Below are 27,352 nucleotides of genomic sequence, written 5' to 3'. Positions count from 1 at the left end.
AATAGCATTGAAACAAGTATACCATCAAGGGTGAAACAGACCACCAGCCCAGGTTGGATGCATGAGACAAGTGCTCAGGGCTGGTGCACTGGGAAGACCCAGAGGGATGGGATGGGGAGGGAGGCAGGAGGGGGGATCGGGATGGGGAACACATGTAAATCCATGGCTGATTCATGTCAATGTATGGCAAAAACCACTACAATATTTTAAAGTAATTAGCCTCCAACTAATAAAAATAAATGAAAAATAAATAAATAAATGTTAAAAAAAAATAAATAAACTAACGTCCATCAAGTCGGTGATGCCATCCAACCATCTCATCTTCTGTTGTCCTGTTCTCCTCCTGCCTTCAATCTTTCCCAGCATCAGGGTCTTTTCCAATGAGTCAGTTCTTCACATCAGGTGGCCAAAGTACTGCAGTTTCAGCTTCAGCATCAGTCCTTCCAATGAATATTCAGGACTGATTTTCTTTAGGATTGACTGGTTGGATCTCCTTGCAGTCCAAGGGACTCTCAAGAGTCTTCTCCAGCACCACAGTTCAAAAGCATCATGGGAGGAGGTAAATGATTGATTCTTTTCCTTGAGTAGCTGGGGAAAGAAGACAAAATCACATGGAACACCTAGAGAATAATGTCGAGCTGACATGGGCAAATATTAATATAAGTTGCTATGGTAAGAATTCAAAGTGGAGTGAACTTTATGTTTTGAACAGTAATGGGGGGTGAAGTGAATTTTTGGAAGGCTTCCTGAAGAAAGTGAGTCTTGAGCTGGGTGTAGAAAGTAGTTTAAGCTTTGCACGGCCAGAACTCAGAAGCAAAGGAACATTTGAGGGCACATGGAGCCATGATGCAGGGGTGAGGTTGTCCTGCAGAGATCAGAGCATGAAGGCCTCTCCTCAGCAACCACCTCCTTCCAGCCTGGATTATTCCAGTGAGCAGAAGAAAGAGGATGAAACAGACCTCCTTTCTGTTCTTTGTGCATCTGTTTCATCTCAGGATGCTTGCCGGGGCCTCTAACTAAAGCACTCTTTCCTCTCTTGCCCCACCACAGAGAGTCACATGGTTCCCTCTTCTCGTGTTTTCCTTCAAACAGTACCTTCTCACTGAGGCCTTCCCTGACCACCTTATTTAAATTACAATCAACCCCAAACCACCAACACTCCCTCTTTGCCTTTCCTACTCTCTTTTTCTTTCTGCTTTTAATTAGAGTGTAATTACTTTACCATGTTGCATTAGTTCCTGCTATACAATGAAGTGAATTAGTTATATGTATACATATATCCCCTCCATCTTGGACCTCCCTCCCACCCACATCCCCCATTGCACTCCTCTAGGTCACCACGGAGCACCCAGCAGCACTTCCTTCACAGCGCTTATCATCTTTTAATATGCCACATGATTTTCTTCTTTATGTTTTTAGCCTCTGCTTTGTTTATTTTGTTTCAGTCTATTACAGTGCAAGCTCCCAGGAGAGCAGAGACTTTTATCTGTTGTCACTCAGTACTGTGCCCCCAGAGCCTGGAATAGGTGCTTAGGAGGTGGTCAAGAAATATTTGTTGACCTATGTAATTTTAAAATTTCTTTTTCAAAAAAATTTATCTATTTATTTTGATTGGAGGATAATTATTCACAAAAATGTGATGGTTTTTGCCATACATCGACATGAATCGACCATAGGTATACATATGTCCCCTCCATCCTGAAACCCCCTCCCAGCTCCCTCCCACCCCATCCCTCTAGGTTGTCACAGAGCACCAGCTTTGGGTGCCCTGCTTCATGCATCAAACTAGCAACTGGTTATCTATTTTACATATGGTAATATATATGTTTCAATGCCATTCTCTCAAATCATCCCACCCTCTCCTTCTCCGAGTTCAAAAGTCTAAAAGTCTGTTCTTTATGTCTGTGTCTTGTTTCACACCCCAAAAAAAGAAATAAAGAAAGAAAAAGAAGTATCTGTGAGCTAATGAACTGGCATGGAAGTCATCCGAAGAGGGGGGTGGACTGGTCTTTGCCTGGAGAGTAACAGAGAAGATCTGGCAGGTTACTGAACCCATCATTAGCTTACACCTGGTTTGTAAGAATCTCAAGTGGTTCCTGAATCTAAATATCTTCCAGAGACCTTCTTGAGCAGCGACTCACAGAGCAGAGATCTAAGTAAGTGCTTGAGCTCTAAATGTACAAACCTGAGGTTAAATTCTGTTCTACTTGCGTGCAAGCTGTGTGACCTTTGAACATATCACTCAACCTCTGTGTGCTTCAGAACGCATCTGTACAGTGAAACATACAATTAGCAATTTACTCACTGGGTTGTTGTGAGAATTAATTTAAGTAAAACCATTAACCTAGTGTCTGGCAAATGGTATTCAATAATTATAATTAAAGGCTGGAAAGTTTCATGATCAAGAGCATTGGCTTTTGAATGTCTGAATTTCAATCCTGTTGCCACTTAGTAGTTGTGAGACTTTGATAATTATTTTACCTCTCTGTGTCTCAGCTTCTCCATCTGAAAGGATGGCTGTGAAGGTTAATGAATTAATACATGCAAAGTATACAGAACAAGGCCCAAATGGGGTAAACATTCACTCTCAGTTGTTGCTGTTAATGTTTGTTATTATAATTCCTGTAGAGCTTTGCCTAATGTCTCAGCCACTACCACAATCACCTTCCCTATTTCTCCCTACATGGACAGTTCTGTTGCAGGAAGAGGGACCCTTCAAGGGCCCAAGAGTAAGCTCCTATCTAACACACTGAAATGGATTGCCTGAAGAGATACACGTGCTGACAAAGTGAGAGCTTTATTGGGAAGGCGTGCCCAGGAGGAGAGCAGGAGGGTAAGGGAACCCAGGAGAACTGCTCTGTCATGTAGATCGCAGTCTCAGGTTTTATGGTGATGATGTTAGCTTTCTGGGTTGTCTCTAACCAGTCACCTTGCTTGGTCTGACTCAAGGTCCTTTCTGGTGGTGTACATCTCTCAGCCAAGATGGATTCCAACATGAGGATGTCTGGGAGGTTGCTCATCTCCTCCCTCTTTCAGTTCAGTTCAGTTCAGTCACTCAGACATGTCCGACTCTTTGCAACCCCAGGAACCACAGCACACCAGGCCTCCCTGTCCATCAGCAACTCCCAGAGTCCACCCAATCCCATGCCCATTGAGTCAGTGATGCCATCCAACCATCTCATCCTCTGTCGTCCCCTTCTCCTCCTGCCCCCAATCCCTCCCAGCATCAGGGTCTTTTCCAATGAGTCAGCTCTTCGCATGAGGTGGCCAAAGTATTGGAGTTTCAGCTTCAACATCAGTCCTTCCAATGAACACCCAGGGCTGATCTCCTTTAGGATGGACTGGTTGGATCTCCTTGCAGTCCAAGGGACTCTCAAGAGTCTTCTCCAACACCACAGTTCAAAAGCATCAATTCTTCTGTGCTCAGCTTTCTTTATAGTCCAACTCTCACATTCATACATGACTGCTGGAAAAACCATAGCCTTGACCCTCCCTCTTTCGACACCTCCCAGATTCTCCTGGTTATTTTTTGGAAGTAGCATTCTATTCCTTATCAAGACCTCCTGTTGTGAGAAAGTCAGGCTGGCCTGGCCAAGGCGAGTGGTTTCAGTCAACAGTTACCTAACCTCTCCAGGCCTTTCCTGTACTAAGTGTCATTGTTGTCTGTGCCTCCCTCCAGCTTCACCCATGTGATGATGCAATCAGAACACAGTGCTGATGCCAGGCTCCAAGCACTTAGAAGAGAACACATTAACAGAGCAAGAAAGCCATTTGCCCAAGTAGAGCTTCCTGCCCTCCTCCCCCATGGGGTAGATTAAATTTCTTTTCTTCCAAACTGGAAATATAGATCAAAAGTTAAGCTCAGTCCTCCTCCTGTTTTGTCTGTGACTCGATTGGAGTCCTTACCAAGAGCTGTAAAAATGATTGAGTTCTAGAGGGGCTGGGTGGCTGGCTCTGGCTCCCAGCCGTGAGTAAGGCAAGATTTCCATGAAGAGCAGAGGAGATACTGAGAAGGAATCTGTTTTGAATCTGTTGTTTGGTCTTTTAAAAGTCACCCTGTATCCCTTCTCCTGTGGTTGTATTCCAGCCCTTCTCAGACTTTTTTCATTCTTGAAGATTACTGAGAACTGGAAGTAGCTTGGGCTCACCTGTCCTTACTGCAGAGACTGGGGTCAGCATGGGAAGTTCAGTTCATTCACTCAGTCGTGTCTGACTCTTTGCGACCACATGGACTGCAGCACACCAGGCCTCCCTGTCCAACACCATCTCCTGAAGCTTGCTCAAACTCATGTCCATTGAGTCGGTGATGCCATTCAACCATCTCATCCTCTGTCGTCCCCTTCTCCTCCTGCCTTCAATCTTTTCCAGCATCAGGGTCTTTTCCAATGAGTCAGTTCTTTGCATCAATGTGGGAAATAAGATGGCAAAAGGGCATCCCATATGGGACCAAATTCAGGGTGGGCAGTCTTTGCCTCCAGAGAAGGAGGGTCAGGAGAAGGGCGAGAACACCTGGAACATCAGGATTGTCGCTGTCGTTAGTGATGAATGTGCCTGCCAAGCCAGCCCATCTCATTACGGGCCGAGAAGGCAGATTTCAGGTGTTTTCACTGGCTTGCATGGCTCAAAGTCTACAAAATAAGGCCATGGGATAATCAAGTTGGTTGCTGGTTGTCTGCAAGTTTCCTTTAAAATGTCACTCATCAATCTCCGAGCCAGGTTTTCTGATTCTAGGAATTTACCCAAAGGAGACTAATTGATAAACATGGATTTATGGGTAAGAAGTGGTTGTATAAATGACAGGGCATGCCTCACGATCCTAAAACCGTCAACACCATCCATTTAGTGAGTGCATCCCATTTGCTATGTATCACTTGGTTTAATTCTTACAATACCCCTGTGAGATGGGTACCATTATTCCAAATCTAAAGATAGGAGTACACAAATGTTGAGCAACTTGCCTGTAGTCACACAGCTATCAAGTTTCAGAGACTGTTTTGAACGCATTCTTTGGTCTTTTAAAGCCACCCTGCATCCCTCCTCCTGTGCTTCTGTTTCAGGCCTTCTCAGACTTACATTCTTGAAAATTACTGAGAACTTCAAGTAACTTTGGCTCAAATGACTCCATCTGTTTGTATGTTCCATATTAGGAATCAAAACTGAGAGTTTTAAACAATATCTATTAATTCACCTAAAGTGAAAGTGAAAGTTGCTCAGTCGTGTCCAACTATTTGTGACCCCATGGACTGCAGCACACCAGGCTTCCCTGTCCATCACCAACTTCCAGAGCTTGCTTAAACTCATGTCTATGGAGTTGGTGATGCCATCCAACCATCTCATCCTCTGTCATCCCCTTCTTCTCCTGCCTTCAATCTTTCCCAGCATCAGGGTCTTTTCTAATGAGTCTTCACATCAGGTGGCCAAAGTATTGGAGTTTCAGCTTTAGCATCAGTCCTTCCAATGAATATTCAGGACTGATTTTCTTTAGGAGGGACTTGTTGGATCTCCTTGCAGTCCAAGGGACTCTCAAGAGTCTTCTCCAACACCACAGTTCAAAAGCATCAATTCTTCGGTGCTCAATTTTCTTTATAGTCCAACTCTCACATCCATACATGACTACTGGAAAGACCATAGCTTTGACTAGACTATATATAGTCCATTTGACTAGACCATATATAGTCCACTAGACTATACAGGCCATGGAATTCTCCAGGCCAGAATACTAGAGTGGGTATCCTTTCCCTTCTCCAGGAGATCTTCCCAACCCAGGGACTGAACCCGGGTCTCCCGCATTGCAGGTGGATTCTTTACCAGCTGAGCCACCAGGGAAGCCCAATTCACCTAAAGTAACAATAATACCCCTATGACAAGTTAACATAGTTTTACGGGAAAAAATGATGTTTTCTAAAGCAAACACATGAGTGAGTGGCATTGATTTTCATTTTTGTGCATCTTTCCCATCTTGCAGAGGAAATAGCTGGATTCTCCTATCTACATTTGGCATTCAATCTGTGTGATATGTTGCTTTGTCCTTGAGCTGAGAACTTACTCTGATATCTTCCCATGATTTCCTCAGATGAGACAGGCCTCCCTGGACAATATTCTAAATAGTAATAATCACTGGAATGTTTCTACAAAAGCCAAATCTGAGGCACAAAAGTCTTGCAGTATCTTTGGTCATGTCAAATAAATTTAGATATTTTCCTGCTTCCCCTACTTATCCCCTGAAGCTTGAAGACTTGAGTTTTTACGGCTCTAATAATAATTATTTCCTGGATTTATCATAAGATTTCTGTAATTTTATACAACAATACAGTTGGCTCTCCATGTTTGCAGATTCAACCAACCACAAATCGTGTATTATATTTATGATCGTGGTTGGTTGAATCCATGGATATAGAACTCACAGATACAGAGGGTCAGCCCTGGGACTTGAGAATTCATGGATTTGGGTGTCTGCTGTGGGTCTTGGAAACAGTACCCCAAAGACACTAAAAGATGTAATCGCTTTTATAAACTTAGCTAAGGTGCTACTTGCTTGGATGTAAGACACCCAGCACTGTCAGTAAATGAGCACATAAAAAGGGTAAAGTGTTTTATTCTTCTTCATCATGGTGATCTTTATACATTGTTTGGTTTCCATTTACTCACACAGAGCTCTTTGTGGTGGTCACTTCTCACTTTGGTTTTGGCTTTAGAGTTCTGAACACACCCCCTATCTAAGAGCATTTCTGATTTAGGAGGGCTTTGACAGCTGATCTCTGACCCCATCACGTTGCTGGAATGATTGCTGTTGGTGCAGTCCCCACTGTGTTTAGGACCCAGTTGAATGCTTGGCCTTTAGTGGGGGTGACGTCTCAACTGGGCTGCTAAGCTGGCATCTATCAAGTGCAGTCTTGGAAGCCACTCCCCCACCTCCGTCATATCCTTTCCATATGATGTGTGCTGTACAAAGGTGTTATCCTTGAGAAAGGAGGGAGGGATGGTGGAGAGGTACCCATTTCACAATGGGTTGAAGGTTAACCAGAAAGGAGAAATAGGTCACTGTTGTTGGATGGGGCTCTCTGTGCAGGTCATGGTAACTCTGCCCTCACCCAAAAGGTGTTCTTCACCTTTTCCTGGGCCAAACCACATGCATCCGTTGGAAGTTCCCAGTTTCTGAAGCCATTACTCTTATGTTCCGAGGAGCTGCTGTGGCTGTTGGTGCAGACCTTGGCAGTGACAGAGCAGACACCAATTAATCAAATCTGCTGGGCTCACATGCTTCTTCAAGTCATCTGCTGGTGATTTCTCGCAGAACCAAAGTGTTTGTGAAAACAAGCACACTCAAAGCACTGAATAAGCTAATTGTCTGTCTGATTACTAATTTCTTCCCCTCCATTCTTGGTCCTGGAGCATGGAACAACAGACTGGTTCCAAATAGGAAAAGGAGTACATCAAGGCTGTATATTGTCACCCTGCTTATTTAACTTATATGCAGAGTACATCATGAGAAACGCTGGCCTGGATGAAGCACAAGCTGGAATCAAGATTGCTGGGAGATATATCAATAACCTCAGATATACAAATGACATAACTCTTATGGTAGAAAGTGAAGAAGAACTAAAGAGCCTCTGATGAAAGTGAAAGAGGAGAGTGAAAAAGTTGGCTTAAAGCTCAACATTCAGAAAACAAAGATCATGGCATCTGGTTCCATCACTTCATGGCAAATAGATGGAGAAACAATGGAAACAGTGGCAGACTTTATTTTCTTGGGCTCCAAAGTCACTGCAGATGGTGACTGCAACCATGAAATAAAAAGATGCTTGCTCCTTGGAAGAAAAGTTATGACCAAACTAGACAGCGTATTAAAAAGCAGAGACATTACTTTGCCAACAAAGGTCCATCTAGTCAAATCTATGGTTTTTCCGGTAGTCATATATGGATGTGAGAGTTGGACTCTGAGCACCGAAGAATTGATGCTTTTGAACTGTGGTGTTGGAGAAGACTCTTAACCAGTCCATCCTAAAGGAAATCAGTCCTGAATGTTCATTGGAAGGACTGATTTTGAAGCTGAAACTCCAGTACTTTGGCCACTTGATGTGAAGAACTGACTCATTTGAAAAGACCCTGATGCTAGGAAAGGTTGAGGGCAGGAGGAGAAGGGGACGATAGAGGATAACATGGTTGGATGTCATCACCAACTCAATGGACATGAGTTTGAGTAAACTCTGGGAGTTGGTGATGGACAGGGAGGCCTGGCGTGCTGCAGTCCACGGGGTTGCAAAGAGTCATATACGACTGAGTGACTGAACTGAATTGAACTGATTCTTGGTCCTAAAGGTTTTTGCAGCAAAAATGGGCTGTTCTTCCCATTTAAGGAGTGATTTTTCAACCTGCTTGTGATTTTATCTCTTTCTGATCTCCTTTGTCTGTGGGCAGAAGGCCCAAAGAGTCCAGGGAGAGGTCTTCGAGTGCCAGCCTTGGGTGTACTCTGTCTTTGCAAGGTAGCCTGACCTGTTTCTTTACTGCGGAAGTTCTCTCTCTCACCTCCTTTTATAAGTGCATCTCTGGGGTGTGGTGGAAAGGGGGACAAAGATTGATGGTGGGGAGCTGCAGGGGCCCAGGGAGGGAACTTAAAAGCAGTAATTAGCCTCCAACTAATAAAAATAAATGAAAAAAAAATCAATAGCATAAAAAAAATTTAAAAAAATAAATCACAAAAAAAAGCAAGGAAGTTAATAATAGCATAGGAAACGGGCTGTAAACCAAATGTTTGTGCCCTCCCTCCAATTCATATACTGAAATCCTAACCCGCAGTGAGATAGTATTAGAAGACAGAGCCTTTGAGAGGTGATTAGGTCATAAGGGCAAAGGCCTCATGAATGAGATTAGTGCCCTTATAAAGAGACCTAGAGAGCACCCTTGTCTCTTCTAATATGTGATGATACAGCAGGAAGATGATCATCTGTAAACCAGGAATTTGGTCCTCACCAGACACCACATCTGCCAGTGTCTTGACCTTGAACTTCCCAACCTCCAGAACTTTGAGAAATAAGTTTCTGTTATTCATAAAAACCCAGTGTATTGGTTTTTTTTTTTGGGGGGGGGGGGAGTTGTTGTTGTTAGAGCAGCCCAAAGGGACTAAGACCAAAGATCTTTCTTAGAATTTAGGACATTGTGTGTCAAAAAAGTAAGTTCAAGGTCACACACCTGAGATGATATCCAACATTTATTCTGAACTTACTGTGTGCCAGCAATCTATGCCCACAGGTCCTAGACATGCAAAAATAATAATTAGAGCAGTGGTAACTGCTGCAGGAATAACAGCAACATTGTTTGTTGAGAACTGACAATATGCCTGTTGTCAGAGTGACTCACGTGAGTCATCTCACTTCATCTTTCCAGTACATCTATGAGGTAGTGACTGTCATCCCATTTTACACATGGATAAACTGAGGACAGAGAGCTTAAGCAGCTGAACACCGCTAGTGAGTGGCAGAGATGTGACTTGATCATAAGATTGGCTCCAGAGTGTGTGATCTTGTAGCTTAGAGTCCAGTGGGTAACACAGAGTGGTAAATGCATGACACTGGTGCAGTGTAGTTAGTGTCAGGAGAGCTCTGGGACATGGAGAAGGCCCCCAACCCAGCTGTTTATGGTAATCTGGACATACTTCCCAGAGGAAGATGATGGGGCCAAGAGTTGTCAAGTTGGAAAGATTGATATATGGGGCCTAATGAGATCAAGCAACTTACTTGTTCCATGTCAATCAACTTTGGAGAGGCAGTGCTGGGGTGGGACCCACATGTCCTTTGCAACAAATGATCCTGTGGATCCAAGTTTTCAGAAATGTACAGTGGTAATGTACAATATTAGCATTAGGGAAAACTAGTCAAAAGGTATAAGGACACTTTCTGTACTGTCTCTGCAATTTCTCCATAAGTCTAATATTCTAAAATCAAAGGGGGTACTTAAAGCATAAAAGTCAGCCAAGTGTTGATCAGACTTTGGGGCAAGTACAACTCTTGTACATTTCTGGTGAGAATGTAAAGTGGTAGAATCACTTTGGGAAACTGTTAAACTTGAAAAGTTCAATGTACAGCTACCATGCAACTCAGCCATTCCGCTCCTAGGCATTTATTCAAGAGAAAAAAAATACATATGTGTGTGTGACAAAAAGACCTGTACAAAGGTGTTCATAATAGCTTTATTCACAATGAATCAAAACTGGAAACAATCATCAGCAGAGGAATGGATTAACAAACCATAGTGCATCCATACAGTGAAACACTCAGCAATCAAAAGGGACCATTGCAGCATGGATGAGCCTGAAGAACACCATGTTGAGCAAAAGAAGGCAGATAAAGGTGGAATCATACATACTGCATGATTCCATTTGTGAAAAAAAAAAATTCTAGAACAGGCAAAACCAATCTATAGTGATGAAAAACTGATCAGTGGTTGTCTGGGGGCAGAAAGGGAATAGGAATTGACTGGGAAGGGGTAGGAGAGAACTTTCTGGTGTGATGGAAATGTTTTATATCTTGATTGTGATGATGGTTACACAGGTACAATGTGTCAAAAACTTCCCAAATGGTTCATTTAAAATAGTTTCATTGTATGTGAATTATACCTTGTGAAAGTGTTACTCAGTTGTGTCCCACTCTTTGTGACCCCCTGGACTGTATCCTCTGTCCATGCAATTCTCCAGGCAATACTGAAGTGGGTAGCCATTCCCTTTGCCAGGGGATCTTCCCGATCCTGGGATCCAACCAGGGTCTCATGCACTGCAGAAAGATTCTTTGCCGGCTGAAATGTGTAGTAGTTAATTTTATGTGTCAACTTGGCTAGGCCACAATACCCACATCTTTGATCAAACACTCTTCTGGATGCTTTTGTGCAGGTATTTTTCTAGACGAAATTATCATTTAAATTAGACTTGGAATAAAGCAGATTCCCCTCCATAGTGTGAGTGGACCTCATCCAATCAGTTAAAGGCCTTAACAGAAAAACACTGAGGTTCCCCAAGGAAGAGGGAATTCTGCTAGCAGATGGTCTTTGGACTTGAACTGCAACTCTTCCCTGAGTTTCCAGCCAGCCAGCCTGCCCTGTAGATTACGGAGTTGCCAAGCCTCTACAGTTGCTTGAGCCAATTCCTTAAATTAAATTAATCTCTCTCTCATCACTCCCATGCGTGTGCATACACACACACACACACACACACACACACACACACACACACACATTCAATTGGCTTTGTTTGTCTGGAGAATCTTGACTAATAGAAGAAGAAAAGTAAGTCTATATGATAACTCTTCCCTGAGAACCTTAGGACCTTGTTGGAGAAAGAGCAATATGACCATAGAGTTTGTAATTAAAATTATTTCTGTGAGCACAAAATCAGTATGAGATGCAACTTTGCTGAATGACTGAGATTATTGTGAGATTTGGGTTGATTGTGGACCTTCAGTTACTCCAATTTGGTTGCAAGATGATGTCAGAATACACAGCCTAACTTCTGACTCAGGTTTTCAAATCAACCAAAAGTGATTAATGGTTGTTTTCTTCCAGCATTAACAAGTTAAGTTTCCCAGAGATGTCTTACATGCTGCCATATTATTGATCCTTGCAGAAATATTAATATATGCCTTTTATCTCTGTGTTGAGGTATCCCTGCTCTCTTGGAAGCACCAGGTAGTGTAAACATGTCACAAAGAGAGCCTTAAAGTCATCTCTTATTGTGTGTGTGACTGTACTCTGCTTGCAGGATCTTAGTTCCCCAACCAGGGATTGAACCTGGGGCCATGACAGTGAAAGTTAGGAGTCCTAACTGGACCACCAGGGAACTCCCTAACTTGTCTCTTCTTTTTGCTTTGACCTTGATCTTTGGGAACTCCTGTGTTGACCTAGTGTATCTGTTCCTGGGAAAAACTTGCTGGGCCCTCTTTTGTGACTCTCCCTAGAGATATTTGCATTCCTGCGATTGGTTTTCCTTCCCCTTCTAAATTGTGTAATACTTATAGTTTCCATTTTCTGACCCTCCACCATGCAGGGATGTCCTGGCTCTGAGATATTTGTAAGTACCATTGGCAAATGAGATTAGGTAACCTCACTTCTGTACTAGCATTTATATTTTACATGGTAAGAGTTCCAGTTTCAGAAAGAAGCTTCTCTGTTGTGCTGGGTGTGGCACCAAATCTATTTAGTAACAGAAAATTCTGCTGGAAATCTTTATGCTGAAAAGTGAAGTTCTCAGAACACAAGGAACTAAAACATTTGAGTGTCTATCACAAACTGATAAGGGGCTTCCCAGGTGGTGCTAGTGGTTAAGAACTTGCCTGCTAATGCAGGAGATTTAGGAGACCTGGGTTCGATCCCTGGGTGGGGAAGATCCCCTGGAGGAGGATATGGCAACCCACTCCAGTATTCTTGCCTGGAAAATCCCATGGACAGAGGAACCTGGAGGGCTACAATCCATAGGGTTGCAAAGAGTCTGACATTACTGAAGTGACTTAGCATGCACATACTGATAACATGATTTTGCTTACAGCTATTTAACAGCTTAACATATTTAACTACTCTTCCATTGAAGTAAATGTTTCCTTTGAAAAATATCTTGTATCTTACAGGGCAAATCCTACCCCTTCAGGGGCTCATTCCCATCTGTGTGGAATCCTATCGCCTACCTAGATCATAACAACCTCTGGAGGACAATGGATGACATGGGACGAGAGGTAAAACTTCCACCAACTTGTTTGATGACATTTGTATTCTTCATGATAAGTTTATTCCTTGAAAGAAGGTGAAACATGTTACCAATGCCTAGCACATTGTGTAGCACAGTGACTCACAGTAAAGATTTGTGAGATGAATGAATGAACTTGTTTCTAACCCTTGAAAGAATGAGATGTCCAACAGGCTCCTATTTGCATACTACCAATGGTTGGGGGGAGATTTTATATCATTCAGCCTTCCTGTGATAATGTTTCTAATTTAGAATATCTTCAGAAATAGCAAATAAGATTTCTGGATCTTTGAGTCATCACCATGCCCAAACCTGCATCTCCTAAGTAAACACAGACCGAGTAAACACACCTGAAGGTCCAGTTTAAACATGATTTGGTGCAACTGACTGATCTTTGTTAAGGCATTGAATTTCTATATTGTTCTCTCTAAATTAGTAACTTAGTAGTTATTTGGAAACTGCCTGATTACAGCATTGCCTCCATTTATAGTAGAGGAAAGGTTAGCATAAATTAAATATGAATTGAGTGAATAGGAATAGGAAATAGATTGTGCAATAAAAACCACTATTGAAGGAATTTGGAATTTTGTTTAAGTTAGAGTTTTTAATACTATTGAAATGGTTATTTAAAATGGAAAATTGCATTTGTTTTTTCCCCTCTGAATCATCACCTGAATGTAGATTCCCAGTGATGCCCCATGGAAGGCACCCCTTGCAGAACAGTGGGACCTGATGACAATGAAGGAGTTGCTAGACAAGATCTGCTGGACAGAGTAAGACTTGCCATGAGGCCCAAGCATTGACTGTGACCCACTTTCAGATGTATTTAGCAATTCCATTCAGCAGCTCTGAGATAAAGAGCTGTTTTGTGTCTAAAACCACAGTTGGTCAAGTGGAGGGCGGAAAAATATTGGGATCATGTCCTAAAGGTGTCTATACATCAAACCTACTTCTTTGAAATAGTTTTGCATCACAAAGGTGATATTGCCCCATAAAGTCCTCAGGACAGTCTAGAATGTGCCATCTTTTTTATTTAGAACAGCTTAAAGGGAGACTTCTCTGGCGGTCCGGCAGTTAGGACTCTGTGCTTCCAGTGCAGGGGGCACGATTTTAACCCCTGGTGGGGGAAACTAAGATCCTGCAAGGCATGGCCAAAATAAATGAATAAAAATAAATAAATGTGTTATGTGTTTTTTTAAAAAAAGGAACAGTTTAAAGATCTCATTTATCAAGCTGTTGAAGTAAAGATAGTTTTGTACTCCTTGCTAAAGGTCAGGTATGGAGATAGTGTATCAGGATATACATTTCAAACACCTATGAAACGGTATGCAACTCTTTAAGGCTTTGAAGAGGAACTTCTAGAGAAGTTCTCTGGATCATTCACAAGTATCCAGGAAACATGGATGACTGGACTGACTACCCCCCATTAGGGAGATATAGGTAGCATTGAAATAAAGTGTGCATGAGTCAAGTATTAAATTGCAGTTGGCAGAGTTGTGGAAGCTGTATAGACAGACAAGATGGAGAGGCCTCATTGATCTTGGACATCAGGAAAAAGGGATAGGATTAAATCTCAAGCATGTGGTGAATTTGTGGTAAGCAAAGTAAGAAAATGGAATTGCAATGAGGGTATTTGCCCATGCTAAACAGCATTAGTTGGGAATATGACTCTGCAGTTGATAGCTTCATCCTCTAGGCATTGGGGAGGGAAGTTGGAGCTCTGGCAACTAAAAGTGAAAAAAAAGATTTTAGGGATATCTGAATCTGAGATATGGAAATAATCAAAAGACATAAAATGTACATACTTTTTCATATGCAAATTCAGCTTTAAAAATTTAGCTTAAAGAAGGAGAGAGAAAGGGAGATTCAAAGCATTATTATTATTCTTTTGGTCACATGGCTTGCAGGATCTTAGTTCCCTGAACAGGAATCAAACCCAGGCCCTTGACAGTAGAAGCACAGAGTCCTCACCACTGGATCACCAGGGAATTTCCTCAAAGCATTATTTTTAAAAGGAAAAGCTAAAGGTCTTGTAATTGAAGATTGGTTAAATCAATTATGCTTTGTCTGAAAATTGGAATACCCTAAAATCTTTAAAAATTTTGTTGTAGAAGACTATTTAATGGCTTGGAAAATTTGTATTATTAAACAAATAGGAAAGCAGGCTATAACCAAGTATGTACAGTGTGATCTCATTTCTAAAAAGAAAACAGTATATGCACTGCAAGCAAAGGACATCCATCAGAACTTTTTTTTTAACATATATTACAATGCAAACATTTGTCCAAGTAATTAAAATTCTTCATCAAACACCATATTTCATGGTTGCAGACTATTCCATGAAAAGTGAATATCATAATGTTGTTTATCTATTATCATTAGACATTTTAGTTACTTCCAGTTTTTAGTCATTGCCATTATTATTATATAATAGTTTGTGATGAAAATGTACTACTCTTATGTCTTCAGCCTTTGAAAGCAACCAATTTTGAAAGAGTAAAACCCTTTTATTGTCATGAAATCATGCCTATTATTAATTACATCATTTTAACACATGTGATTTACCACATTTTTTGAGAATGTAGCTTGTGATGCAAAGTATTTTTTTGTAATAAAATTGCAATATTAAGTTTGAAATTTTATACATGAGATTTTCAAAATACAATGAGCATTTATTACCTGCATTTATTTTATAACTCCTGTTATAGAAAGCTTTTAATAAATTCATGAACTCTCCAGAGAGCCTTAAAGCTCATTGAAGATAAGACTAATTATATTTCTTTGGTCTCATAGAGATCTGAGTTTTTCTGTCATAGTCCTTGGCCTTGTCCTCCCGTTAGTGAATATTTCAGGTTGTTAGCTGACAAAATACTGCATTCTGAGATGTTAGGACTATATGAACACAAGCTAATTTTTAAATTTTTCCTAAGCAAGATAACTATGATATCATTTCCTAGTTTCAAAGGAAGTAACCCTTGGGACTTCTCTGGTGGTCCAGTGGCTAAGACTCTGCTCTCCCAATGCAGGGGGCCCAGGTTTGATACCTGGTCAGAGAACTAGATCCCACATGCTGCAACTAAGACCCGGTGTAGCCAAATAAATATTTTAAAAATAAATAAAATAAAGGGAAGGGGACAACAGAGGGTGAGATGATTGGATGGCATCACTGGCTCAATGGAGATGAGTTTGGGTAAACTCTGGGAGTTGGTGATGGACAGGGAGGCCTGGCTTGCTGCAGTCCATAGGGTCACAAAGAGTCAGACATGACTGAGTGACTGAACTGAACTGAACTGAACTGAACTAAATCCTCACCATATCCAACCTACTGTGATTCAAACTAAAGTACAATCATACATTCAAAGATTAATGTTGATCATTCTGTCCGTTATTATCATTTTATAATATGCTTTAAGAAACACATCGAATTTATGATATAGTCACAACTATGTAAATATACTTTTTAAAATCTGTAACTAGAAAAAATGCACCAAAATGAGTCTGGGGATTATCTTTGGAGGAGGCAGAAATGTGGAAGATACTCATTCTCTCATCTTTTCATTTTTATGAATTTTCCAAATTTTATATAATATATATATTTTTTCCACGTAGAAAATATAGTAACGTTTACCTTTTAAAAAGTCAACAGGGCAAGGAACACAAAAATATTATTGCACTCGCTTCCTTGACCTTCCATCCCTCAGATATTTTTCTTCTCATTTCTTTTCCCACTGAAGCTCCCAGAGTAAATCAAATAAAGCATTAGATATGGCCTGACCCTCCAGAGAGAATGACTTATACATCAAACCAGTTATTTTCTTTCTCACCAAAGTGGCAACAACAACAATCACAGCACCATTTTTATGTTTGATATTGGTTATCTAGCTAGGGCAATATTAGATTTTAGTTATTTATGACTCCCTTTACCTTATATTGTCTGAATTCACCTATAAATTAAAGAATAAAGGAAAAAAGACGTCAGGAAACAGCAAAGGATATTTTTACTTTGAAGTAATATTTTAAACCATTCTTTGCTTTAGATAGATGACAAAAATTGCCTCTGCAAAGAAAGCATGAGTCAGCAATTTCTGTCCCTTCAATTATCATGAGGAATCTTGCAAAGCTAACTTTAAGTCACTTCAACATATATATTACATTATTTTCAGGCTTAATGATGGGGACTATCACAAAAGTGCTGCTGCTGCTGCTGCTAGGTTGCTTCAGTCATGTCCGACTTTGTGCAACCCCATAGACGGCAGCCCACCAGGCCCCGCCGTCCCTGGGATTCTCCAGGCAAGAACACTGGAGTGGGCTGCCATTTCCTTCTCCACACAAAAGTGCTACCAGGTGGTTATGGTTGCAAACATTGTCACAAGTAACTGGTGTGTGTTATGTGATTCTACAAACTTCCAGAGCTAAAGTAGAGAGGTGTCCCTTGGTAAGTATTCGTCCCTTCGAGGTCAGCTGATTAATTATAAAGCATTTTGAGGTATTAAAAGCATGAGGTTTGAATCATGTATGATGTGGTTTACAGTGGTACCATTTAGTGAGCTCCCTGAGACTCAGTTTTGGGGCTTATGAACTGGGGAAAAATAATAACTGTCATTTTTATAGCAAATCAGTAAGACAGTGGGTTTTAAAAAAACCATGGAGTATGAAAGAGTTCAATAAGTAGAAGACGGTATTATTTATTCCATGCATTGTCAGCATTACCAGGTAGCAAATTCTGCCTCAGATGTAAAACAACATGCAAACTTTATGTTGAAGTCAAAAGCAGGGTTGGTCCTAACTAAAGATATCCCAGAGTACACATTACTCCTGGTGAATTTTAGGATCTGTTAGATGTAACTGAGTTGTTGGAATTGCATGAGATCTTTCACCTTCTGGTGTGGCTATAGGTAGGACATAACCTCTCATCATTTACCTGCCATCCTCAAGCAAAAGTTCATCTATTTTTTGCCTCTTCCATTCTTTGGGCTAGTCTTCCATTAGGTGGTAAAATAACTGAATAGGTAACTGTGACTAATTCTGTACTTAGTACATCACCTAGCATATCCTTTGAGCATTATCAGTTCAGTTCAGTCACTCAGTCGTGTCTGACTCTTTGAGACCCCATGAACTGCAGCATGCCACTCTTCCCTGTCCATCACCAACTCCTGGAGCTTGCTCAAACTCATGTCCATCAAGTCAGTGATGCCATCCAACCATCTCATCCTCTGTTGTCCCCTTCTCCTACTGCCTTCAGTCTTTCCCAGCGGCAGGGTCTTTTTCAATGAGTCAGTTCTTTGCATCAAGTGGCAAAGTATTGGAGTTTCAGCTTCAACATCAGTCCTTCCAATGAATATTCAGGACTGATTTCCTTTAGGGTTGACTGGTTTGATCTCCTTGCTTATAGATCATTTAAAAATAATTTTTAGGGAGTTCCCCCTAGTGGCCTAGTAGTTAAGGATTCCAGGCTGTGGCACAGCTTCAATCCCTGGTTGGGAAACTGAGATCCCACAAGTTGTTTTGTTGTTTAATTGCTCAGTTGTGTCCAACTCTTTGCTACCCCATGGACTGTATCCCGCCAGGCTCCTCTGCTCAGATTTCCTACGCAGGAATACTGGAGTGAGTTGCCATTTCCTTCCCCACAGGATCTTCCCAAGCCAGGGATCGAACCTGGGTCTCCTGCATCTCCTGCACTGGCAGGTGGATTCTTTACTCCTGAGACATGAGTGAAGCTCTGCAAGTTGTGTGGCATGGCCAAATAAATAAATAAAATGAAAGTAATGTTGAATTGATATTTCTCATCAATGTGTGTTCATTCAGTCATATAACAAGTAGTCTATTAAGTGTTTACTATGTGCTAGACACTATTTTATTAAAGAGGACACTATGGTGAGCAAAAAAGTTAAGATTCCCGTCTCACTGATGATATTCTAGTGTGGGAGACAGCAATAAAAAATAATAAACCAATAATTAAGATAAGACAGTGAAAAGAATTTAAATGATACTATGGTAAAATGAAAGAGAATGCCAGTGTGCTGGGAATATAGAAGCTGGTGCTCACTTTCATGAACGTGTAAGAGTTCATTTGGGGCTTCCCTGGTGGTCCATGGGCCTGGTTGCTCTGTGGCATGTGGGATCCTCCTCGACCAGGGATTGAACCCATATCCCACATGCCACAGAACAACTAGGCCCATGTGCCACAGCTACTGAGCCTACACAGTCCTAGAGCCCATGCTCCACAACAAGAGAACCCACCACAGTGAGAAACCTGCACACTGAAACTAGAGAGTAGTCTTTATCTGCTGCAACTAGAGAAAAACCCACATGGCAATGGAGACCTAGCACAGCCGAAAGTAACTATATAATTAACTAACTAAAGCTCATCTTTCTGAGGAGATATTAGAATAAGTAGAGAAGGTATGGGATGAAGTAGAAAACACAGAAATGGGTTAGTCCACTTAGGGCTTTGAAGACTGTGGTAAAAGATCTGAATCTTATTCTGGTTTTGAAAGGATGCCACTGGAGAGTTTTAAGCAGGGGGATGACGTGACTTTACACTTTAAAAAGAGCATCACAGAGGCAAAGGCAATAAAAAGATTTTGGCTTCAAACATGGTAAATAGATACTAGGTGAGGACAAGTGGAACCTTGTCCAGGAACCAGTCTGGAGGAAATAATTGCGATAACCTTGGCAAGAGATTGGTAGTGATGAAGATGGAGTGATGTGGTGAGAAACAATAGGACTTCCCAATGGATTGGATGGGGGAGGGGAATGATGGAAAGAGAAATTAAAGTTGATTTCTCTAGTGTTGGCCTTAGCAAGTGGATAAATGGTGATGCCTTTTACTGAGATGGGGATGACTGAAAGAGTAGCAAGTATGTGGAGAAAAATCATGTGTGTATTAGTTGCTCAGTCGTATCTGACTCTTTGTGACCCCATGGACTATAGCCCACTGGGCTCCTCTGTCCATGGGATTCTCCAGGCAAGAATACTGGAGTGGGTAGCCATTTCCTTCTCCAGGGGAATCTTCCTGACCCAGGGATTGAACCTGGGTCTTCTGCATTGCAGGCAGATTCTTTACTACCTGAGCCACCAGAGAAGCCTGATTCTGAGTTAGGTCTTCTGATGAAGGAGAAAATATATCTCATTCCCCAAATCTCTGATGTCATGTTTCATAATATTAGATTCTAGTGACGAATTTCTGCAACTTGCCAAATTGCATTCCACTTAGCCAAGTAAATTTGCTGTTTGAATAATTTCCAGACAATGAAGAAGATGCTCCCCTGCATTTGCCAATGTTGCCCTTATTTCTTTCTGAGCAGATCTTCGAAGCAGCTTGCTATTCTCTTTGTGAACCTTTGCGTCGCTGCAGAGATCCATGAGGTCTCCGCTCTCTGGTTCCTGTGGTATGTGAAGCAGTGTGGGGGCACGACCAGGATCTTCTCAACATCCAATGGAGGGCAGGTACCCATTCATACCCGGACCATTCCAACAGAAAACCACCACTGCCTAATTGAAAGATTCCCATCATCCATCCTTCAGTCATGAACAGATGGAGCTGGAGGCACACTTGTGGCTTTTGGAATTTAAGCATAGCAGCTCAAAGTGACTTTTGAAAGGGGGAGTCTGTTGTTAGGTATCAAATGTGACAACCCAGTGGCCAATAGCATTTAAAAATTAGGCTTTTTAATGTACTTTTGCACTCTTCCATTTGGATATACATCCAATGATAGTTTTAATAAGTTTGTAAGAGACCAGCTGATGAACTGGGTACTTCTTAGAAAGCTCAACAGAGAAAATCAGAAATACATTTTCAATTAAAAACACATGCACCATGTGGAATTCATTCATTCACTCATTCTTATTCATTCACTCATGCTTATTTCCTGAACCCCAGCCTTGTATAAGGGGCTGTGCTGGGCACTGTAGGAAATGGATTAGAGTTCTTAGATAATCTGATTGACAGCCACTTTCCTCTTCTCTCCTTACTCTTCCTCCCCCTTCCTTCCTCTCATCTCCCTTCTCCTTCTCCCCCTCTGTTCTCTTTCTCTTTCACCTTCTTCTTCTGAGAACTATTTGAAATAGTCTTTTTAAAATTCAGCTGAACTGAACATGTAGGAGGAGGTGGTCAGTTCAACTGTGTATACAATCACACAGAACATTTTGAAGTGTTTTCCTGGGCTCGGGACAAGGGGGTGCAGGGAGGTGAAATGACCTCAGTGACCACAGAAACAGCAGGTACCTGACCCAGGGTGAGACAGACAGACTGTAACAGGGAGTAAGCTGGCCTGGGGATGGGTAGGCCAGCAGGGTTCTGAGACTGAGTGACAAGGAGAGGGGAAACAGGCCTACGCAGGCTCAGGCAAGTGGTTGGCCCAGCCACCCAATCAAAAGATGTAGGACACAGAGGGGGTGGTGGCCAGGCAGGTGGGACTTGGGAGTCAGGCTGAGGATGTCCACCTGAGTTTGGAGCCTAGGAGCCCATCAGAACATAGTATGAAATGTGACTGTTAGAAAACCTGTGATTTTGTTGAAAGCAGCTTCCCAGGTGGCGCTAGTGGTAAAGAATCCACCTGCAATGCAGGAGACCCAAGTTGGATCCTTGGGTTGGGAAGATCCCTTGGAGGAGGGAATGGCTTCCCACTTCAGTATTCTTGCCTGGAGAATCCCATGGACAGAGGGGCCTGGTGGGCTACAGGCCATGGGGTCTCAAAGAGTCATACACGACTGAGGCGACTGAGGACATATGCATCCATCATTAGTTAGAAAACAATGGTGAAAAAAGCAGCCATGAGAGCAACAGGAAGCTAAATAAAATAAAACCTCACACAGTAAAGATGTGTGAGGAAAACTAGCAATTTGTATCTATTCTTATATTTCCTACTCACTTCTTGGGTCTTTTTTTTTTTTTTTTCCTTTCCAGGAGAGGAAAATTGTGGGTGGATCTGGTCAAGTGAGTGAGCGGATAATGGACCTCCTGGGGGATCGAGTGAAGCTGGAGAGGCCTGTGATCCACATTGACCAGACAGGAGAAAATGTCCTTGTGGAGACCCTAAACCATGAATTGTACGAGGTAACCAAGAGCCTTAAACCAGGTGGAGGAGACCAGAGTCCCCTAGGTAACCAGAGCGTAAATAAAGCTAAGAACATTCCAGACTTCACAGACAATGTCTTTGCCCAAAGTGAAAAAGCTGCCTCTATCTGAAAGAAAGGAAAAGGGAACCATAATATTTGGGGCTAAGTCGGAAGATTTATAAAATATATATTATCAATCCTCTGTATTGGGCTCCTGCAGATTTAGAAAACCAAAGAAATCAATGATTTGATACATATTAAGTGCTTCCTATGTGCCTAGCATTCTTCTTGGAGTTGGAAACATAGCAGTGAACAAAACAGGTAAAATTGCTTGCTTTCATGTGACTTACGTTCTAGTGACGGAGAAAAGCTGTAATCAAATATATAGTTAAAACATAGACAATGCCAGATAGTGATGAGTATTGTGGGAAAAACCAAACAGGGAAGGGACGGGGGGTTGGGGGGTGGTGCCAGAGGCGGGGTGGGCCACTGGTTACGCAATTTGAAACAAGGTCATCAAGGATGGTCTCACTTATAAGGTGATGTTTGAGGGCAGAACCCAAAGAGATGACAGATTGAGCCAGGTGGCTCTCTGGGGAATAATTTTTCAGGTAGACTGAACATCAGTGCAAAAGCTCTGAGGTAGGAGCAAGCCTGGCATAATGAAGTAACAGCAAGGTAGTGAAAAAGGTGATATTAAGAAGATTGTGGGGAAGAGTAACAGAAGATGAGATCAGAGATGTGACAGGGGCTCCTCTCATGTATGGCCTTGAAAGTGACTGTGAGGAACTTGGCTTTGACTCCAAGTGTGATGGGAAGTCATTGGAGGTTTTGAACTAAGGAACAATCAGAGCTCATTTTGATTTTAACAGGGCCCTTCTAGTTTCTCTGTTAAGAAGAGATTGAGTGGGGGGACAAAGGTAAAATGAGGGAGAAACATTAAAAAAAGAGCAAAAACAGCCCACCAACAATGTTTAATCACATCATTTTTTTTTCCAGGCTAAGTATGTGATTAGCGCTGTTCCTCCTGTTCTGGGCATGAAGATTCACTTCAGTCCGCCTCTGCCAATGATGAGAAATCAGCTGATCACTCGTGTGCCTTTGGGTTCAGTCATCAAGAGTATAGTTTATTATAAAGAGCCCTTCTGGAGGAATATGGGTGAGTACTTTTCTTTGGTAAAAGGTCCAAAAAACTTGATGCAAAGTTACACATTTGTGTATAGCTGTTTTTCTTAGCATGTGAGCATAAAACATTCATCCAGGTTCTAAGGTCAGTTCCATCAAGTAAAGTACATTGGCACAAACTCATGGTATTAACTTTCCTTAGAATATGATTAACTCTTTTTATGATTCAATATGGGCTTCCCAGGTGGTTCTAGTGGTAAAGAACCTGCTTGCCAATGTAAGAGACTCTGGTTCAATCCCGGGGTTGGGAAGATCCCCTGGAGGAGGAAATGGCAACCCACCCCAGTATTCTTGCCTGGAGAATCCACAGGGACAGAGTGGCCTGGTGGGCTACAGTCCATGGGGTCTCAAAGAGTCATACACGACTGAGGCAGCTTAGCACAGCACATCATAATTCAATATAATGTTTATTTAATCCTTTCACATAATTTTGTGAAAATAGATTATTAACTTTCTGATACAGTTATTTTTAAAGTACAAATTTATAGAGCCATTCACAAAGATGGGGATTCTAAAAATCTCCAGGCAATTTCTCGCTTGTGTCAGGATTCTACTTTGTAAAATAGATATTCAATAAATGTGTTGCTCTGCTGGATAGAACATTACAGAGATGCCCACTAAAATACTAGATTCTACAATGATGGAAATGTTCCAGAGTGGTTCTCTCCAGTATACTGGTCCCTTGTGTTGAGAACTGAATACTTGAAATGTAGCTAATGAGACTGAGGACCTGAATTTTTCAATTTTGTTTCATTTTAATTGCTTCAAAGTCAAATATGAGAAGCCACACATTTTAATTGCTTTAAATTTAAAAAATATTATGCAGCCACTAAAAAGAAAGAAATAATGCCATTTGTAGCAGCGTGGATGGACCTAGAGATTATCACACTGACTGAAGTAAGCCAGACAAAGACAAATGCCATATGATATCACTTATATGTGGAATCTAAAAAGAAAAAAATACAAATGAACTTATTTACAAAACAGAAACAGACTCACAGACTTAGAGAACGAATTTATGGTTACCCTGTGGGGAAAGGTTGTGGGGAGGGATAGTTAGGGAATTTGGGATTGACATGTACATACTGCTCTATTTAAAGTGGATAACCAACAAGGTCTTAAATGTATAGCACAGGGAACTTGGCTCAATATTCTATAATAACCTAAATGGGAAAAGAATCTGAAACAGAGTAGATACGTGTATATATATTAATGTATTAACTGAGTCACTTTGTTATACCCTTAAAAATATCACAACACTCTTAATCATCTTTACTCCAATATGAAATTTAAAAGCTTAAAAAAAGAAAAAAATTCAAATTTAAAAAACCATACATGCATACTGTATTGAACAGCACAATGCTAGAGTCTTCTGGCATTTACCCTCATCACAGCTCCTTTTCTTCCAAGAGGAGGCCAGGTAAGAACAGCAGTACCTGAGACTGAGGACAAAGGGAAGGGTGGACTTAAATGAGGACCTAGTTACAGAAGATGAGAGGAAGGTTGTGCTGCAGGCAAAGGGGGGAAGTTCCACAGTTTTTCTCTTAGGACAGTTCTTATTGTATCTACCCCTTTCCACCACATTGCAGCCTCCTAATCCTCCGCCTTTGCAGGACATTATATTTAGGACTGTTACTGGGCTGGTGCATCACTTGAGCAAGTAATCTATGTTTTCCAAAGAACCGGATGTGACCCACCATGGAGAGCTTGCTGGTGCTAAGCTGCTTCCCTCCGTGACCACAGACATTTCTCCACATCTTGGCATTTAAATCTACTTTATTTCAACAAGTGAATAAACAATAATTCCCTGTATGGCTCTATAAAAATGTGTCCAGTATTTATGCTGATAATAGGCATTTCCATTGTTTCCAAGTTTTTGCTATTATATACGATGCTGCAATAAACAGCTCTTTCCATATCGCTCTGAAGATTTGAATAGGAGCATTTCTTTTTGATAAAATTTGTAAGTTTTATCATTAATAAGAGTTCAGAACTATGTAAAATCATTTTGTCAATTATCTTTTTATCCTGTGCTCATTAATTTTTTCCTGCATCTGTTGCAAATATTTTCTTCCAGTGTATCATTTTTAAAAACGTGTTTATGATGGTTTCATCCTACTAGGAAATATATCTACATGGGGCTTTTCTGGACCAACCATTCTTTTTCTCTGATCTTTGTCACTGGGTTCCAAATGTTTTTTTTTGTAGTACTCTATATAAAAGGGGCTTCCCTAGTGGCTCAGCAGTAAAGAATCCGCCTGCAGTGCAGGAAATGCAGATTGGATCCCTGGGTCAGGAAGATCCTCTGGAGGAGGGCATGGAGACCCACCCCAGTATTCGTGCCTGGGAAATCCCGTGGACAGAGGAGCCTGGTGGGTTACAATGCATGGGGGTCGCAAAAGAATCGGGTGTAGCTTAGCGACTAAACAAAAAGCCACTGAATATATTATTTCTAAAGTATGTCGGAGAAAAGATATCTTTATTATAAGATATACAAAAGTAGTCAAAACAGCTAAAATTGTAAATAAGAATTTTCTCCCCTACCAGATGTGCAATCTAGGTGTGCACATTCCACTTTAGAGAACATAGATTTCCATTATCTAGTCCTTTGGCAGCACTTGTACTATTGTAATCCCTGTGGCTTTATAATATATATGTTTGATATGTGGTACAAGAGTCTCTCTTTGGCTTCCCAGGTGGTGCTAGTGGTAAAGAACCTGCCTGTCAATGCAGGAGACCTAAGAGACTTGTGTTCGATCCCTGGGTTGGGAAGATCCCCTGGAGGAGGGCATGGCAACCCACTCCAGTATTCCTGCCTGGAGAATCCCATGGACAGAGGGGACTGGTGGGCTACAGTCCATAGGGTCACAAAGAGTCACACACCACTGAAGCAGCTTAGTACACACACACATTCTCTCTTCATTATTTTTCTATAATTTTGTCCTTGGTAAATATCAGTTATTCTTCCAGATGAATGTGATCATCTGCTCAGCAGTCCTTCCACACTCTCACACTAAAAAAAGCTGCTCATATGTTATTTTATTCTGAATAGTCTTTGCATGCGTGTACTAAGTCATTTCAGTCGTGTCTGAATCTGTGCGACCCTATAGACTGTAGCCCGCCAGGCTCCTCTGTCCATGGGATTCTCCAGGCGAGAATACTGGAGTGGGTTGCCATGCCCTCCTCCATGGCATTTTCCTGACCCAGGGTTCGAACCCACATCTCTTATGTCTTCTGTGTTGGCAGGCAGGTTTTTTTTTTTTTTTAAACCACTAGCACCACCTGGGAATAGTCCTCTTTGTCAACGACCGTAGGTATGATATCTTCTTTTTTCCCTGAGGATGTTACTTGCCACTTTACTCTGTCTTTTTTTTCCTGAGGATTCCTTTTTGTTTGTTAGTTTGTTTCTGCTTTTGTCTGCTTCTATTGTTAAAGGACTTTGTTAAATGTCTAGATGTCCTTGAATGCCCCTTTTTAAGAGTAAGGCTGGAGCAAGTTAATCAGAAGTCCCCATGCATGGGCAGAACTCCTCAGCTTTCTACCTACAAATGACAAAAATACTACTGTTGTCACATGATTTGTCCTGGCATGAACAGGACTCTTCTCTCTGCCCCTTGGTCCTTTGCTTCCTCCCAGCGCACCTGGGTGGTGCAGAGGCCAAGAAGCGTCTCTGCCCAGGAAGCAGGGCCTCCACCCCAGCCAGTTCAGCTGACTGTGTGACCAGTGTGCCCTTGCTCTTTCCTCTTATCACATCCTGTCTTCTTCCTTGTCTTCTTATAACACGGTGATTCCTTACCTATTTCTCTTGTATTCTTAAATCTTCTTAAATTCTCGGACATACTTTAAACATTTCTTCTCCCTGTAGTTCAGTTTTTCTCAATGTTTTTCCTAGCCCCAAAACACCTGCTGCTGCTGCTAAGTCACTTCAGTCATGGCCAACTCTGTGCGACCCCATAGACGGCAGCCCACCAGGCTCCCCCATCCCTGGGATTCTCCAGGCAAGAACACTGGAGTGGGTTGCCATTTCCTTCTCCAAAGCATTAAAGTGAAAAGTGAAAGTGAAGATGCTCAGTCGTGTCTGATTTTTCGCGACCCCATGGACTGCAGCCTACCAGGCTCCTCCATCCATGGGATTTTCCAGGCAAGAGTACTGGAGTGGGGTGCCATTGCCTTCTCCGCCAAAACACCTTAGGGACATGCAAATGTCCCTCAATCCAGTGACCAACTAGGACACTGATTCTCACAGATGCCAAGTGGGGAGGGTCATGAAGGGAGACAGAGAAGCAAATGCAGGTTAAAAGGCCTACAGGTGTGCCTGCTCACACACAAGTTGAGGGCATTGCATATCCTCCAAGTTCTTTCTCTAGTCTTTATTCCTTATTT

General features: G+C 41.7%; 1 protein-coding gene across 1 annotated transcript in view; it reads left to right on the top strand.

Moving 5' to 3' along the window:
- MAOB (monoamine oxidase B) overlaps nucleotides 1-27,352 on the top strand; it is a 114,451-nt gene that overhangs the window by 71,985 nt on the left and 15,114 nt on the right. The window contains exons 4-8 of the mRNA XM_065915920.1: nucleotides 12,609-12,713; nucleotides 13,406-13,497; nucleotides 20,032-20,173; nucleotides 21,633-21,782; nucleotides 22,784-22,943. Coding sequence (XP_065771992.1) covers nucleotides 12,609-12,713; nucleotides 13,406-13,497; nucleotides 20,032-20,173; nucleotides 21,633-21,782; nucleotides 22,784-22,943 — 649 coding nt within the window. The remainder of the gene's footprint in view (nucleotides 1-12,608; nucleotides 12,714-13,405; nucleotides 13,498-20,031; nucleotides 20,174-21,632; nucleotides 21,783-22,783; nucleotides 22,944-27,352) is intronic.

Source organism: Muntiacus reevesi, chromosome X, assembly GCF_963930625.1.
Source record: "Muntiacus reevesi chromosome X, mMunRee1.1, whole genome shotgun sequence".
Lineage (NCBI taxonomy): Eukaryota > Metazoa > Chordata > Mammalia > Artiodactyla > Cervidae > Muntiacus > Muntiacus reevesi.
Note: the sequence above shows the minus strand (reverse complement) of the source record. Positions and strands in the feature narration are given on the sequence as shown.